This window comes from Gymnogyps californianus, chromosome 1 (genome assembly GCF_018139145.2).
Source record: "Gymnogyps californianus isolate 813 chromosome 1, ASM1813914v2, whole genome shotgun sequence".
In the NCBI taxonomy this organism is placed as follows: domain Eukaryota; kingdom Metazoa; phylum Chordata; class Aves; order Accipitriformes; family Cathartidae; genus Gymnogyps; species Gymnogyps californianus.
In genome coordinates, this window is record NC_059471.1 from 166,367,234 (window position 1) to 166,380,285 (window position 13,052).

Below are 13,052 nucleotides of genomic sequence, written 5' to 3' on the forward strand. Positions count from 1 at the left end.
TTTCTGTGACTAGCCTGTTTTCACCTTGCTTATTCTCAGACGCCACATATAGACATTTTAGATCCCCCCCCCCAAATTCAACCTATTCCTAATGCCATGTTGAAAAAGGTCTCACAAGTCTATAACATCCTGCTCTAAGGCACATTGCACAAATGTGTGGATATTTTTCTTGTATTTTATTTTTTATGTATTCTGTGAATGATTCATGATGCATGGCAGGTGTTAAAACACTCCCAGGAAAGAGGAATCATTTGAAAGTCGCACATTTTTGCTCAATACTTTCCGTGCTCTGGACTGGGGAATTAGTTCCTCTTCAGCAGGTGGGAAAGTTTCCACAGCCCATGTTACTGGTTAGGACTGTATATTCTCAGTTAATAGTGAAAAGAAAACTGGATGTCCTCCATCTGTAGTCAAAATGATAAAAAGTAGTCTGCTGCTCCACAGCTAGAGCTACTGATGCGAGCAAGTGCTAAATGTCATTCATACCACCTCGTGGTATTAGAGTCTTCACAGAGAATCCTAAAGAGGAGGACATGAGTTTGGATTAAGGTTTTCTTTCCCATCAACTGCTACTATACCATTTCACATGAAATGAGGACATAGTATTTAGTTTGTAGTTTGCAATAATTTTTAGCTGGAAAATTGGTTTAAATAGACTGTCTGCTGCTACTGGAATATTGATTTATATAGAATCATAGAATGGGTTGGGTTGGAAAGGACCTTAAAAATCATCTAGTTCCAACCCCCCTGCCATGGGCAGGGAATACCTTCCACTAGATCAGGTTGCTCTAGATCAGTAGAAAAGATAGTTTGTTGTTTAAAGAGTCTACTTTTAAGGTCCCAAGGTCAACTTAAGCATGGCTAACACTTCATCTTTTTCAACTCTTTTTGTATTAGCCTTTAAAATATTTCAAAGGAAAAAATGGTTAAATATTGAGGAAAAGCAACAAACATTAAAAATATCCACAAAATCTGTTGTTCCCACAATAACTGTGTACTAAGGAAAAGTTATTTTGATTTCAAAGTCATATACTCGAAAGTTAGAAAATGCTGCAGCTCAGGTTACCTATGCAATCTTGCTTTCCTTCCTTGAGTGCATGGTAATCTTTAATTACAGGACCAGTTTCCATGTTATTCGTGGAACCCCATCCTCACCCGGTCAGCACTGGAGGCTGGAATTTAAACTGAAGGAGCAACGGTTTAGGCTGAAAATTTGGAGAAGTGTTACAATAGTAATGATAGTTTAACACAAGAATTAATTCACGAGAGAGAATTCCTGGTTTTAGGAGCTGGTTAGACAAACATCTGTGGGGCATGAGGTGTGCCTAGACAGCCTGAGGAAGGATCTCTTAAGCTCCCTTCCAGCCCTGGACCTGTGTGGTTCCAGCTTTATGTGACTGTCAGGACTGAGAGGTGGGGATGAAGCAGATTTTGATAGTGAAATATAGGATCAGGCATCCCTGCAGGGCATGTATCCATGCATTCACAACAGGGTGGAAACATGATATGAATACCTGGTGGCTAACAGTAGCACAGTACTGAGGACATGATAGCACCTGCAGGGGCATCCATGCCTGGTCTGCACATTTGTTAAGGAGATGAGAAAGTGGGTATGGAGTGAGGAAAAGGAAAGAAGAAAGAATGGGAGAGAGACTCATGATTAAAGGAATAGCTGTAGCTATGAAAATACAGATTTACACATGCTTTTGCCACAAAGCCCCTGGATAATGCTTGGTAAGTTATTTAGGTAATTGCCTCATAAACAGTCACTAATTGTATGTTACCGACATTCTGCATATTTGACTGGAGTCTGGAGTCTGATTTATACAAGTGCTGAGCACACAGTGCTGCAAATTAGATCAATAGAAGTGGAGTTTTGAGTAGAAGCACTTGGAAAATCAGGCAATAGATACTGTAATTGGGCATCCAAAATGACTGGTTTTTTTTAACCTTTGTCAGTGTGTCTCAGGTCCCCCACACTGAAGTGGTGATTATAAAATGCCAGAAGTCACAAGGTGTGGTGAAAATAAATTGATTGACGTTTGTAAAGCACTTGCGAGCATCATGAAAATGACGATATTAGTCATCCTATCTTCAGAGCAGGATTAGAATAGGGTTTAGGGAAGGGGTTTGGGGCCACGAAACGAGGTGAGAATAAAATACTGACTACACGATAACTAATGATAACACAGTGCTGAGTATATGACAACATGCTGCACAGTTGAGGATCCATCTGTGCTGTGAAGGACGACTTTGAGAAAATAGCATAAAATCATACAATTACATACTGTTCCATAATGCAGAGGCACAGTAATTCTTTTATTTCTTGACTTTGTAATTCTTGTCTGTATTGCCTTGCCAGCAATCTTCCGATATAGATCTCTGAGTGAATGTCCTCTTTGTATGCAGTTTGATAAAATATGAAAAGCTCGATGAGAGCTGGAATCTGTATGTCCATTGCACAGTCACCTGTCACTTTGATGCGCTGATGGCCCTATCAGTCTACTAACAGTGGGTGAATCGTGAGTCAGAGCAGAGAGAGGTTACCTACCTGGCTGGTGCAGCAGGTAGCAGTCATTAGAAAGGATCTCGTTTGGTGCCCCTCTACTCAGGTTATTTCCAGGGCAGAGGCGTATGCACCATCTAGTCAGAGCTGCGCCCGTGGAGGGTAGGTTTTAGAGATGATGCCTCACCAACCCTTCTGAGCATGTGCGGACTACAGCTTTTCAGAAGCTTTTAACTGGGCCAAATGTAGGTGGATTTTTGTGAAGGAGGGAAAAAGACTATTCCTAAGAGGAAAACACTCCTTTCTTTGCCCTGGGAAATGTCAAATGCTTGTCTCAGATCGTGGGAAAGCTAGAGAATTAAAAAACAAAAAAAAATCCCAGTTAATTAAAATTTGCTAAACAACTATCCCTGATTGTATCCCAATATATCCCTGATTTTAGTCAACCAACATGAAAAATACTAATCCGTTACTGTGATTGCAAGGAATAATGTCACATAGACTCCTACACTTCAAATATTAACATCAGATGTTACTATCACTTGAACGCATACAGAGAATTGCAACTTTCCTTTCCATTTGGAAGAGATTACAGGTCTCTGATTTCTTACACCAGATATTGTTTCTTAACAGCATGGAGTAAAGTACCTTGATGCTTTTCAGAATTAGGTTTGCTTCAATGTAATCATGCATGAAATATCCACTTTAATTCTTTGTTTAAATAAAAAGGCAAGTTTTCTTCCCTCCATGCACACTGGAGCAGGTCTTTCCTTCCTCTAGTATCTTCAGGTCCCTTCTTGTTGTTCAGTATTGAAATATAGTATTACAGCAGTAGGTAATTTAGACAAGGTCTGCACTGTGCAAACACACTCCTGGGTACGTTCTGCCTCCAAAGAACTTACTATCACAGAAATTGCTAGTGTCAGATAAATTGAGCCCAGTAACCTACATCATGAGAGAGGAACATGTTTCCCCATCCAGTTGCTATGACGATGTTTTACAGTCCGCACTGGGGTGGTATGTGTGCAGACTGGCTGGCCAGTACACTGTAGCTGTGCTCCTGCTGATTGCAGTCTCCACGAGAGTGTTGGACGGTGGAGCTGGGCACCAATGTTTGTAATTGGTGTTTGAACAAGTGATGTGATGTGCACGAGAATAGGCGTTTCCGAACATACATACGGTGGCTGTCTGTGGGCGGTGTGGTAGTAAAATGTATGATCAGGAGGACATGTTTAGCTGTTTGTTAGATAGAGTTCATGTATCAATTCGCTGTGGTGTTTGCACACTGACTGATACAAGGTCACAGTTCAGCACAGATTACAAGAAAAGCCTGGTAAAATATTTGTACTCTGATGCTTTCATGCATTCTAGGAATTGTTATTTAGCTTGTTTCTGACATCCAGTACTTCAAGTTAAATGGATGTTCTGCAAGACCTATAAAAATTGCAAACAAAGTGTCTATATTTTGTAAATGTTCGTGCATTTCTTTTTTCCAGCAAAAGATGTTGCTAGAGTTCAAATCACTTTCAAATCACTTTCACTGCTCAGAGTGGCTGTTGAGAAGTGGTGAGAATGTATTTCATCTTACAAATAGCTACTCCTAAATCATGGCTTTATTTGGGCCTTGACAAGAAGTAACTCACTGTTTTATCTCTCTAGCAGTCCTAGAAGGGAGTATATATTACACAAGGAGGTTTTGGAGAGGGAATTTGCCACTAGTTCATGTAAATAGTGACTTATTTTTCCTTCCACATGGGCTCTGCGCCTTAGGTAGCAAATCTCAAAAGTTCATCCACGGTAACCTGTACTTCAGGAATTGTTCCTTAATTTTTCTAGTATGAATAATTCAAATACACTTGTAAATATGTGGTTTGAAGTCAGCAATATGCTGTTGTTCTTACGCTGCATTTTTCTCCCCTCTGTCCAGGAACCCAGCGGTAACCACACTCCTCCTCAGTTGTCTCCATCACTTAGCCAAAGCACTTTCACTACTGGTGGCTCCCTGGACGTTCCCCACATTATCATGCAGGGCGATGCAAGGAGAAGAAGAAATGAAAACTACTTTGATGATATTCCCCGGTCAAAGCTGGAGAGGCAGATGGCACAGGTAGGGTTAAAACGATGCCATTAGAAGGCTGCACCTTGCTGCAATTGGTTACAGAACTAATCCTAACCATAGCTGTGGGTCATATATGAAGGCTGAATTGTAAACTACAAAGACTGACAATTTTTTCAAGCTGTCTGTTGCAGTTCTCTGTATTTCAAATAGTGTAAGTTGGTGTGCAGTTTCTCCTGAGAGGTAGAGTTTTGGGGGTGTTTAGGTGCCTGGAGGCTGAGATGAAGGTGCCTCCTGCACACCAGAGCATGCAAACTCTCACCAGCACTGACTCTGCCTCTCATTTCTGTAAGAAGGTGCAGATTCCTCAATTTCTGAGCAACCTAGATAAAAATAAGCTGACATCAGTTCACTGCCAGAAACTCAGAGGACTTGGAGGGTGGTGATTGCTGCATTTATTAGTGGAGAGGGTCAGCATTCTGCTAAAATTTGTGATCTGGGGATATACCTTGAGTGTTTAAAAAAAGATTTAACTGTGCAACAACTCATTTGAGCACTGCAACAGCGCTAGACTCAACTGGATGTTAAATCAAACTGTTCATGAAAGAAAGCCTAAAGTAGCCTCCATCTCTAAATTTTTTTCACCCAACCACAATAAGAGGACTGATAATTCTGAATCAAGCGTACATTGACCAGAGTGATGTCTTCTACCGTTCTAAAGGGCAGTAAAGTTAAGCTTGGACGGCCTGTTGGCGAAAATGCTTTAGGAGGAACTCAGCTGTTTTTTGGTGGCACATACGATGAAAGACAGCCAGGTCTTAAGCCATGTGGTGCTTTGCAGCGCATGTTGGAGATAGGGCTTTGATTTGCCATCAGAAGCAGTTGGGCAGCCAGTGCGGTTCCTGGAGCGACTCACTCCACGAAGGAGCAGGTTACTGCATGCTGCCCTGCGTGAGGCTTCCCAGTGGTTCTCAGCCTGCCACAGCCCAAAATAGAGCCTCTATCCAAAATTCAGCCTCAAAATGGAAACAGCTATGCAAATAACTGTGTTATGGTTAACGTAATGAACAAAAGGCTTCAGTCTCTCTGCTAATTGCATGAACAAGAAGAAGTAATTAAACAAGCAAAACAAGGTGCTGCCGTTACCTGGGAACACAGAAACAAATTGAATTCCATTTGTTCAGAGGACATTTCTAGGGAAGTGAAATTGCATTTGGTTGAGTGGGGCTGTTTTCTTGCCTTTCTTTAATCTCCTAATTTTCTGCTGTATGATCTTATTGTACAGAATGAAGGGGAAAGTTGCCTAGTGAATGAGCTTGTTTTCAAACCAAAGTCTGCTGGGCTTTTGTGGCAAGAACAAGGTTGAGCTGAAGTCCAGCAAGGAAAAGCCTAGTTCTTAACATGAAAATATTTCTTTGAAGGTCATGAAATTTAGGTGTTTGAGCGTGAAATACACACTTGCTCATGGCTGAGTAGACTGGTTCATCTACTTAGTTCATTTTATCACTTGATTCACAAATCCCTATTCTCACTTCCTCTTTTAGTCACTAACATTGAAGGAAAAAAAAAACCAGAACAACCCCCAAAAACATACTAGCAATTCGTTCTGTCTCCTTTTCACTCTTTTCTTTTCCTGTTTGAAGTTCTGATATTCCCAAGAGGTATGACACACTCTCATGTATGGCACCTGGAGATTTTCTTTGGGCTGTTAAAAATTGCTTTTCCAGAAGGACTGTGATATGTTCCATATCCAAAGAGAAAACTGAGCAGTTAGTACTTACACCGCTCCAAACCACTTTAAAACCAATTAAGTGCTGGGATTTTTTTTTTTTTTGTAGGAGTGTATACCCACTGAATGAATGACTTCAGTGCCTTCTCTCTAACTTTCACCATGGAATATAGCAGTCATCCTTTGGGACTCCAAAGGGGAAAATGGATTCAGATGAAATCCATAAAACAGTGTTTTGTGTTAGTCCCTGAACTCCAATCTGTTTGGAGTCTTTCTCAGCTCTGCCCCCAAATTCTGCACTCCTGGTGTATGTAAAATTCCCTTTGACTTTAATGGGAAAGTCAATGACTCCCTCTGGTGATCATTCTCACTAAATTGGACTCACCCCATTAAGAGGCTAATCAGGGATTTCTTCAACCATTCTAGCCCAAAAATAGATTTTTAAATTTATTTTTTGCAATGTGTGCTTTGCTAAAATGAACTATATTTCCTTCAATCTTTTCCCCCAAAGCCCCTTTGAAATTAAAGGTAAAATAATTGTTTCTGGAAAATAAAGGAGATCCAGCTGATTCTTAACATGAGCCTTCTGCTCCGTGGATTTTTTTAATCTAGCAACTTCCTCCTTGCAGTTTGCAAGTTCTTTTGGCTTATGTCAGATCAACAACAACTTCTGAGCTAATACCAGACCAGCTTTCCAGCTAGAATACTTCTCACAAACGGAATGATCTAGAGGGATTATTGGAATTGCTTTGAGGATATTCTTTGTCTTAACCCTTTCTTTGCTAGGCTGTTTGCATGCTGCTGTATGAATCTGCATGTTCACTGGATGCTATAGTAGACAGATGTGCATAAAGACATCTTTGATGCTGTGATTTTTTGAAAGGATTTTAGGTATATTCTTGACAATGAGATTAACAGGTGTTTTTATGGCCTTGAAGAGAGAGGCCAACACGGTATTGAGAGCTTATTCATGGTATTGCTTTCACGAACTTGATTTTATTTCAGAAATGTTAGGATAAGACTATTTTTAGTCTCAATTTAAAATCTAAAACCTGAAGATATTTTGAGAAAATAGTGAGATCTGATGTTTCTGCCTTTACTATGGCCTGTGTTTTCACTAAACTTTTACATGGGAGTCATCAAGCATGTTGATCTTTGCATCAGATATCAACCAGTGTTTGTTAAAACAATAAGCACATCAGTTTAAATCTGTTTTCCTTTGATCTGCTAAATGGGTTTAAACAATTCTCTAAACCATAATCAAATCTGCTTGTAACTAATACAACACTTTGTTTCCTGGAGGAAGCACTGATTTAAATTTACTTGATGTGGGTGGTTTTGTCTCAAGACCAGCATGTACCTTCATTCACAGTTCCCTAGCAGACTGTTTGCAACCTAAGAGGGGAAAATCCTAATATAAACAGTGAGTCTAACCAGTTTAGATTCCCCACTGGAATAGGTTTGGTCATCCAACTCTCCAGCTGGTTGTCCAACTTTGACAGTCTTTGACATCTGGTTGGATAAATCACAGCTGCTGAAAAGGTAATACAGAAGATTGTGAGATGGTTTGTTTTCCAAAAAAAAAAGGAAAAAAAAAAATCCAGAAAGGATTGAGTAGTCTGAGTCATCTTCGACTGTGGATGTTGAATTCTGAGCCTGCAAACTGTAGATTAATATGGTCAAATTAACATAGTTTAAAATAGCTGAGGTTGCTCTTAAGATTGCCTAGACCTTTAAAACAGAACTGAAATCGTACAGGCAAAGCCTAAGGACTTTGGAACCAAACTCAGTAGAAGGAGTACCATTGAAGGGATTGGGCTCTTCATTCACCCCTGAAATCATGAGGGAGGCAGGAAATACATATTTGCAGGGAAGAGCTTTGCAGGTTAAAAGGAAACGTAGCTAAGTTCATTAAAACACACCAATTAAAATGTCAGGTCTTTAGGATCTGTAGTTCTCCAGGCAGCAGAGAAGCTTTAGGTACTAGCTGCAGGCATATCCCAGACTGCCAGCCCCGAGGCTGTTGCTATTTATTGCTCCAGGCAGTGACATACGGTGCTTTTAGCTGCCGTGGTCCGTAAGACCTGTCGACGTGGTGTTCAGAGCGCTGCACCCTGCTCCGAACCGGGAGCGAGGGCTGAAAGCATCCTCCCCGCAGCAGGCGGGCAGGGAGGTGTGGGGAGCGCCTCTGCCCACGCCGCTCCTTGCAGAAGCAGAGCTGGGTCAGGCATCACCCCGATGCTGACACACGCTCTCCCCACAGGGCTGAACCTGCGGTGCACCCCGAGAGGTCTGTCATTTCGGGAGGCAGTGGGCGTGCACCTCTTTAGGGCTCTGGGGAAGGCTCCGGGCTGTGTCTGCCTCTGGAAGGAAAAACTGGTAATGAGTCAGAGTAAGCTTTCTGGTAGGATAAACCTAGTCATGGCCCAGATGGAGGGCACCCCAGTGGGCTGTGATGGCAGGAAGAGAATCCTTTAAGATCTCAGAGAATTGGAAAAATTATTCACAAAGTCTGGCAGAAGAAGTTCTTTCCCAGAGATGCTGAACCCAGACTTAAATTTGAAAGCCTTTCTGGGTTCTTTGGTCCCATGGTCTGAGGGCTCTTCCTATTTTATTTTTTTTTTCTAAAACACAAAACTTAAATGTAAGGTCATTGTAATGACTGGGTAGTAAGTTTGAAGTAAAGCTACCCTGATTGTTGGGATTCTGCCTTTTAACATTATTTTGTGAGATATGGTAATTCATTGCAGAATTAGGATTGATATGCAGCAGACAGCCATTTAAATGGAGTTAGTACCAGAGATCCTTTATCTATTTACAATACAGTGTAATAAAAACAAGAGACAGAATTTGCAAAGGTAGGTTTATAGGAGAACTGTGAAATAATTTTGTTGCTTTCTGAAATAATACCTTCAACTCAATAATCTTCCAAATACTTCATAGATACTAATGCGTTCACGTTTCCGTGCACTGTGGGGCTATGTGGTTTAAAATCATGTTTTCTATTTTACAGCTAAGAAAATTGAGGTACAGGGATGTTGCAGGTTGGCTAAGATGACACTGAAAGTTTGAAGGAGCCAAAAATAAAACTCTTGTCTCATAAGACCCACCGTTAGTTCTTTAACTTTTAACCACAGTATGACATTTTTTTATTTGCTTGTTTCCTGTTTGTTTTCCTGTCTCCTTCTCTGCTTTGGAAGGATTTAAAGATTACAGTGAATGAAGGAAAATATGCCCAGGAGAATATTGGTGTGTAAAATGAGATTATCTAAGAAGCAATGAAGAATGGGTTTTATCAATGGTTGAAATTACTGGTGAAATAACAGAATTCTTTACTAGTAGATTTAAGAAGCAATAAATACAAAAATACAGTTGTCTAGATTATTTTATTCTGTTGTTATTTCTAAGGTTTCTTACTTCCATTTTTTATAAGCATAAAATAGTGTATGTTGTCAGGATGAACAGACAGCCATTTTAAAGACAAGTATGTAAAATCCAAACAAAATGCTCTAGGGTTCATATTTTTAGGTGCATTTTACTTTTAATATGGAAAGATGACTGAACTATGAAGACCTTCAATTTAACATCAAAAGAAAAATGCCTAACAATCTATTTTTATTGCATGGTATAGATGTTACTGACAGTTGTCTTTTTAATTCAGATAGATATTAATGCCATAGCGGGCTGTATCTTGAACTGTAAATTTCAGCAAACTTTCATCTGTAAATCCCTTGCGTATTGTGTATTTAATGGACAAGTAAACTGATAAAGACATTATGAAAAATCTAAGTAATTTCTGCCTGAATAGAAAGATACAGTTTTCTCAAGAATGTTACAGAAGCTAGCATTTTAGAAATAAAGTCGTGGGATGTGGATCATACCTACATGCTGCTTCAGCATATGGAATTAAGGAAGCTGCTTCTATATTTGGTATTAATGATCCAAACTAAAGCCATAAATACTACACCAAGAAGGGGACAGATGTTCTTTCAACATGGGGACAGATGTTCTTTATTAATTTACTGGTTTTCACACTCAGTCTTGTGAGCTAGAAGCTCTACATTGGAAAGATTGCATGAAAAATGGAGGAGGATTGTATCAAAAATGGAGAAGACGAGGTAGTTTCTACTGTCAAATAAACTATTCGTAGTGAAAATCTGAATATTTCAGAGCCAAAGCTGAATTTTAATATCTAATATTTACATTTTTGAGCCGCTGGACAAAAGTTGTACTTAGAGTTTGGGGTGCTCTTCTGAAAGAGCCCACTTTTTTTTTGATGGTTTTTTTTGGCTAAAATGTAGATAGCTGTACCTAATGTTCAGGGACCAAAGTCTCATAATCTTTACTGGTGGTATTTGTCCAGAAGTTTGTATCCTCTGTGTAAGGCTAAAAGGCTGGGGTGCACTTGTAGCCGGCAGCACTAGCAGAAGGGGTGTTGTCAATCAGAAGAGGCTTGGCTGCTCATCCCCGGTTGCGGAGCCAGAGCTGCGACTGTAAAGCTGCACCTCCAGGAGCCAGACAGGGCAGCCGTAGCCTTAGCAAATCGTTAGGAAGATCCTCAGTCGGTCCTCCCCAGCAGGAACCCAAATCCTGGGTTGCTGGACTGAAATCAAGTGAAAACTGACTGCCTACCAGAGACGATTGCCATCGCATGAAGGAGGGTGTCAGCTGGTTGAGAGAGAAGCGCAGCTGTGTTATGTCTTTTCTTGTCAGAGAAAAATGTGCAAAGTATGGCCCTGCGTGGAGCAGGAGGTGGAGGTGCATGGGACCTAGAGCACCAACCCTGGCGTGGGAGGAGGCTTTGCTTCTTGCCCTGCCGCGGGCTGGAGGGGACAGTCTTTGCAGGCTCGCTGTGGTCTTGGGCCAGTTGTCTCCTTTCCTGGGGTGTGCTGGCCGTGGCACGCACCTTCTTGTGAAAGCTCGCTGGGCGCGCTGACCTGGAACGTGGTGTTGCCGCTCACGCCTGTCACCCATTGCCTGCCTGCAAGAAAGCCGTTCCAAGACGGATGGTGATTTTCTGGAAATCTTCATGTAAAGTATTTTCAGGAGAAGCAAAAGAAATATACCAATGCAAAATATATATGCTTATTCTAATAAGAAGTGTTATTTCTAGTTTCTGCTTCTCTAAAAGAAAGACTAATTTCAAATTTCACTCTTTCTCTGAAGATCTTGGTTTCGAAGGAGGATCTGTGATTATTCCTGCCGGTAAGACAAGCTCTCCCCAGACCTTTGGGAACATTCAGGGAAGCAGCATCTATTGACACAGCACAACTGCTCTCCCACGGTCCTAAAACATTTGGACTGACGATTACAAAAGGGGCCAGACAGCCCCATTCATCTGATTTTCATTTGTTTCTTTCAGCTGTTGCACCTTTAAAGATTGTTCACCATGCCAAGAGTGATTTTTCTGGGATTTGATCCAAAATTCTCCTCGTTTCTGGAGCTAGACTGAATTATAGTTAGTGAGTTACTGCTAGATAATGTGCATCAGAGGGAGCGGGCTTTGCTGCTGTTTCTCTCCTTCCCTCTGCACCTCGCTGGGGCTGCAGCGCCAGGAGGCGGGAGCGATTTCCCAAGGCTTAGCCCTGCAGTGAGACACAGAGGGAGAGGCGGTGGGGGAATAAGCCCAGAAGTTATGTTCAGCAGCTCCTCTTCTCCCTGTGCACCGGCTCTGTGACGTGGAAGTGCGAGAGAGGGTGACCTTGCCGAAGAGAGGTGGAGAAGGCAGCAGAAGATCAGGAATCACCAACAACCTCTACTCAGACCGCCTCAGGGGTGAACAGACCATTGGGGCCCACGTTTACCTAACCAGGGCCATGCCCTGGTGTTTTCTAGACTTCTGTTTATCGTTGTTACTCTCTCCTGGATTCCCTCAGGGTGCCTCCATCCTCCTTGAAGTGCAGTGGCTAAAACTGGACGCCACCCCATATGAGACCTCACTGGTGGCTGCCCTGTATGGCACAGAAGTTCCTTCCCATGTGTTACAATACGCTACTTTTATTAAATACCTGGGTTTTTTTATTTAGGAGAGGGAAATTCAGCAAAGGGCCACCAAGGTGGTTGGGGGCTGGAGCATCTGACCTCTGAGGAGAGGCTGGGCGACCAGGGCTGTCTGCAGAAGAGGCAGCTTTGGGTACTAAAACTGAAAGAGGAGAGGCACTGACTGGATGCCAAGAGAAACTTCCTCCCCACGAGGACAGGCAAGCAGGAAGACAGGTTGCTCACAGAGGCTGTCCAGTCTCTGTCCTTGGAGGTTTCCAAGACCTGACTGGATGAAGCCCTGAGCAACCTGGTCCCATCTCACAGCTGCTTCTGCTTTGAGCTGGGGTTGGAATGGAAACTTCCTTAGCTCCCTTGCAGCCTGAATTATCCTGTGATTTACTTGCTTATTCTTTTGCAAGACTGCTGTATTTAATTTGAGGTATACTAAAACTTCCAGATCTTTTTGTGTCCTCTCCCCACCTGCCTGTTAAATCGCTCTGCTGATTTATTTGCAATTTTATTTGTGTATTTAATCTTACATTCCCAAGAAATACTCTTCTTTTATTGAATTTCGTCTGACCGATTTCTGTAGTTCATCAAATCCATTTTCAGTTCTTACCCCATTCTGGGAAGTCCCTCACTTCTGGATCCTCCCTAGAGAGCCTGAGCGATCCTCCAAGCTATGGCATGGAGCAGGTCACTGCAGATTGCCTTAGCATGTTCCAGTCCAGTTGTGCGTAAATACCGATAATTACTCTCCAAACGTGCATTTCAACTTC

At 41.8% G+C, this 13,052-nt stretch overlaps 1 protein-coding gene across 16 annotated transcripts in view; it reads left to right on the forward strand.

Annotated features, from left to right (window-relative positions):
* The window catches only part of ANKS1B (ankyrin repeat and sterile alpha motif domain containing 1B), a 450,932-nt gene that overhangs the window by 398,864 nt on the left and 39,016 nt on the right, over positions 1–13,052 (forward strand). For 8 of the 16 annotated variants that reach the window (XM_050896179.1, XM_050896188.1, XM_050896196.1 and 5 more), the window contains one exon: positions 4,434–4,613. The exons of the other annotated variants lie outside the window; for them this stretch is intronic. In XM_050896179.1, coding sequence (XP_050752136.1) covers positions 4,434–4,613 — 180 coding nt within the window. The remainder of the gene's footprint in view (positions 1–4,433; positions 4,614–13,052) is intronic. 16 annotated transcript variants of the gene reach the window in all.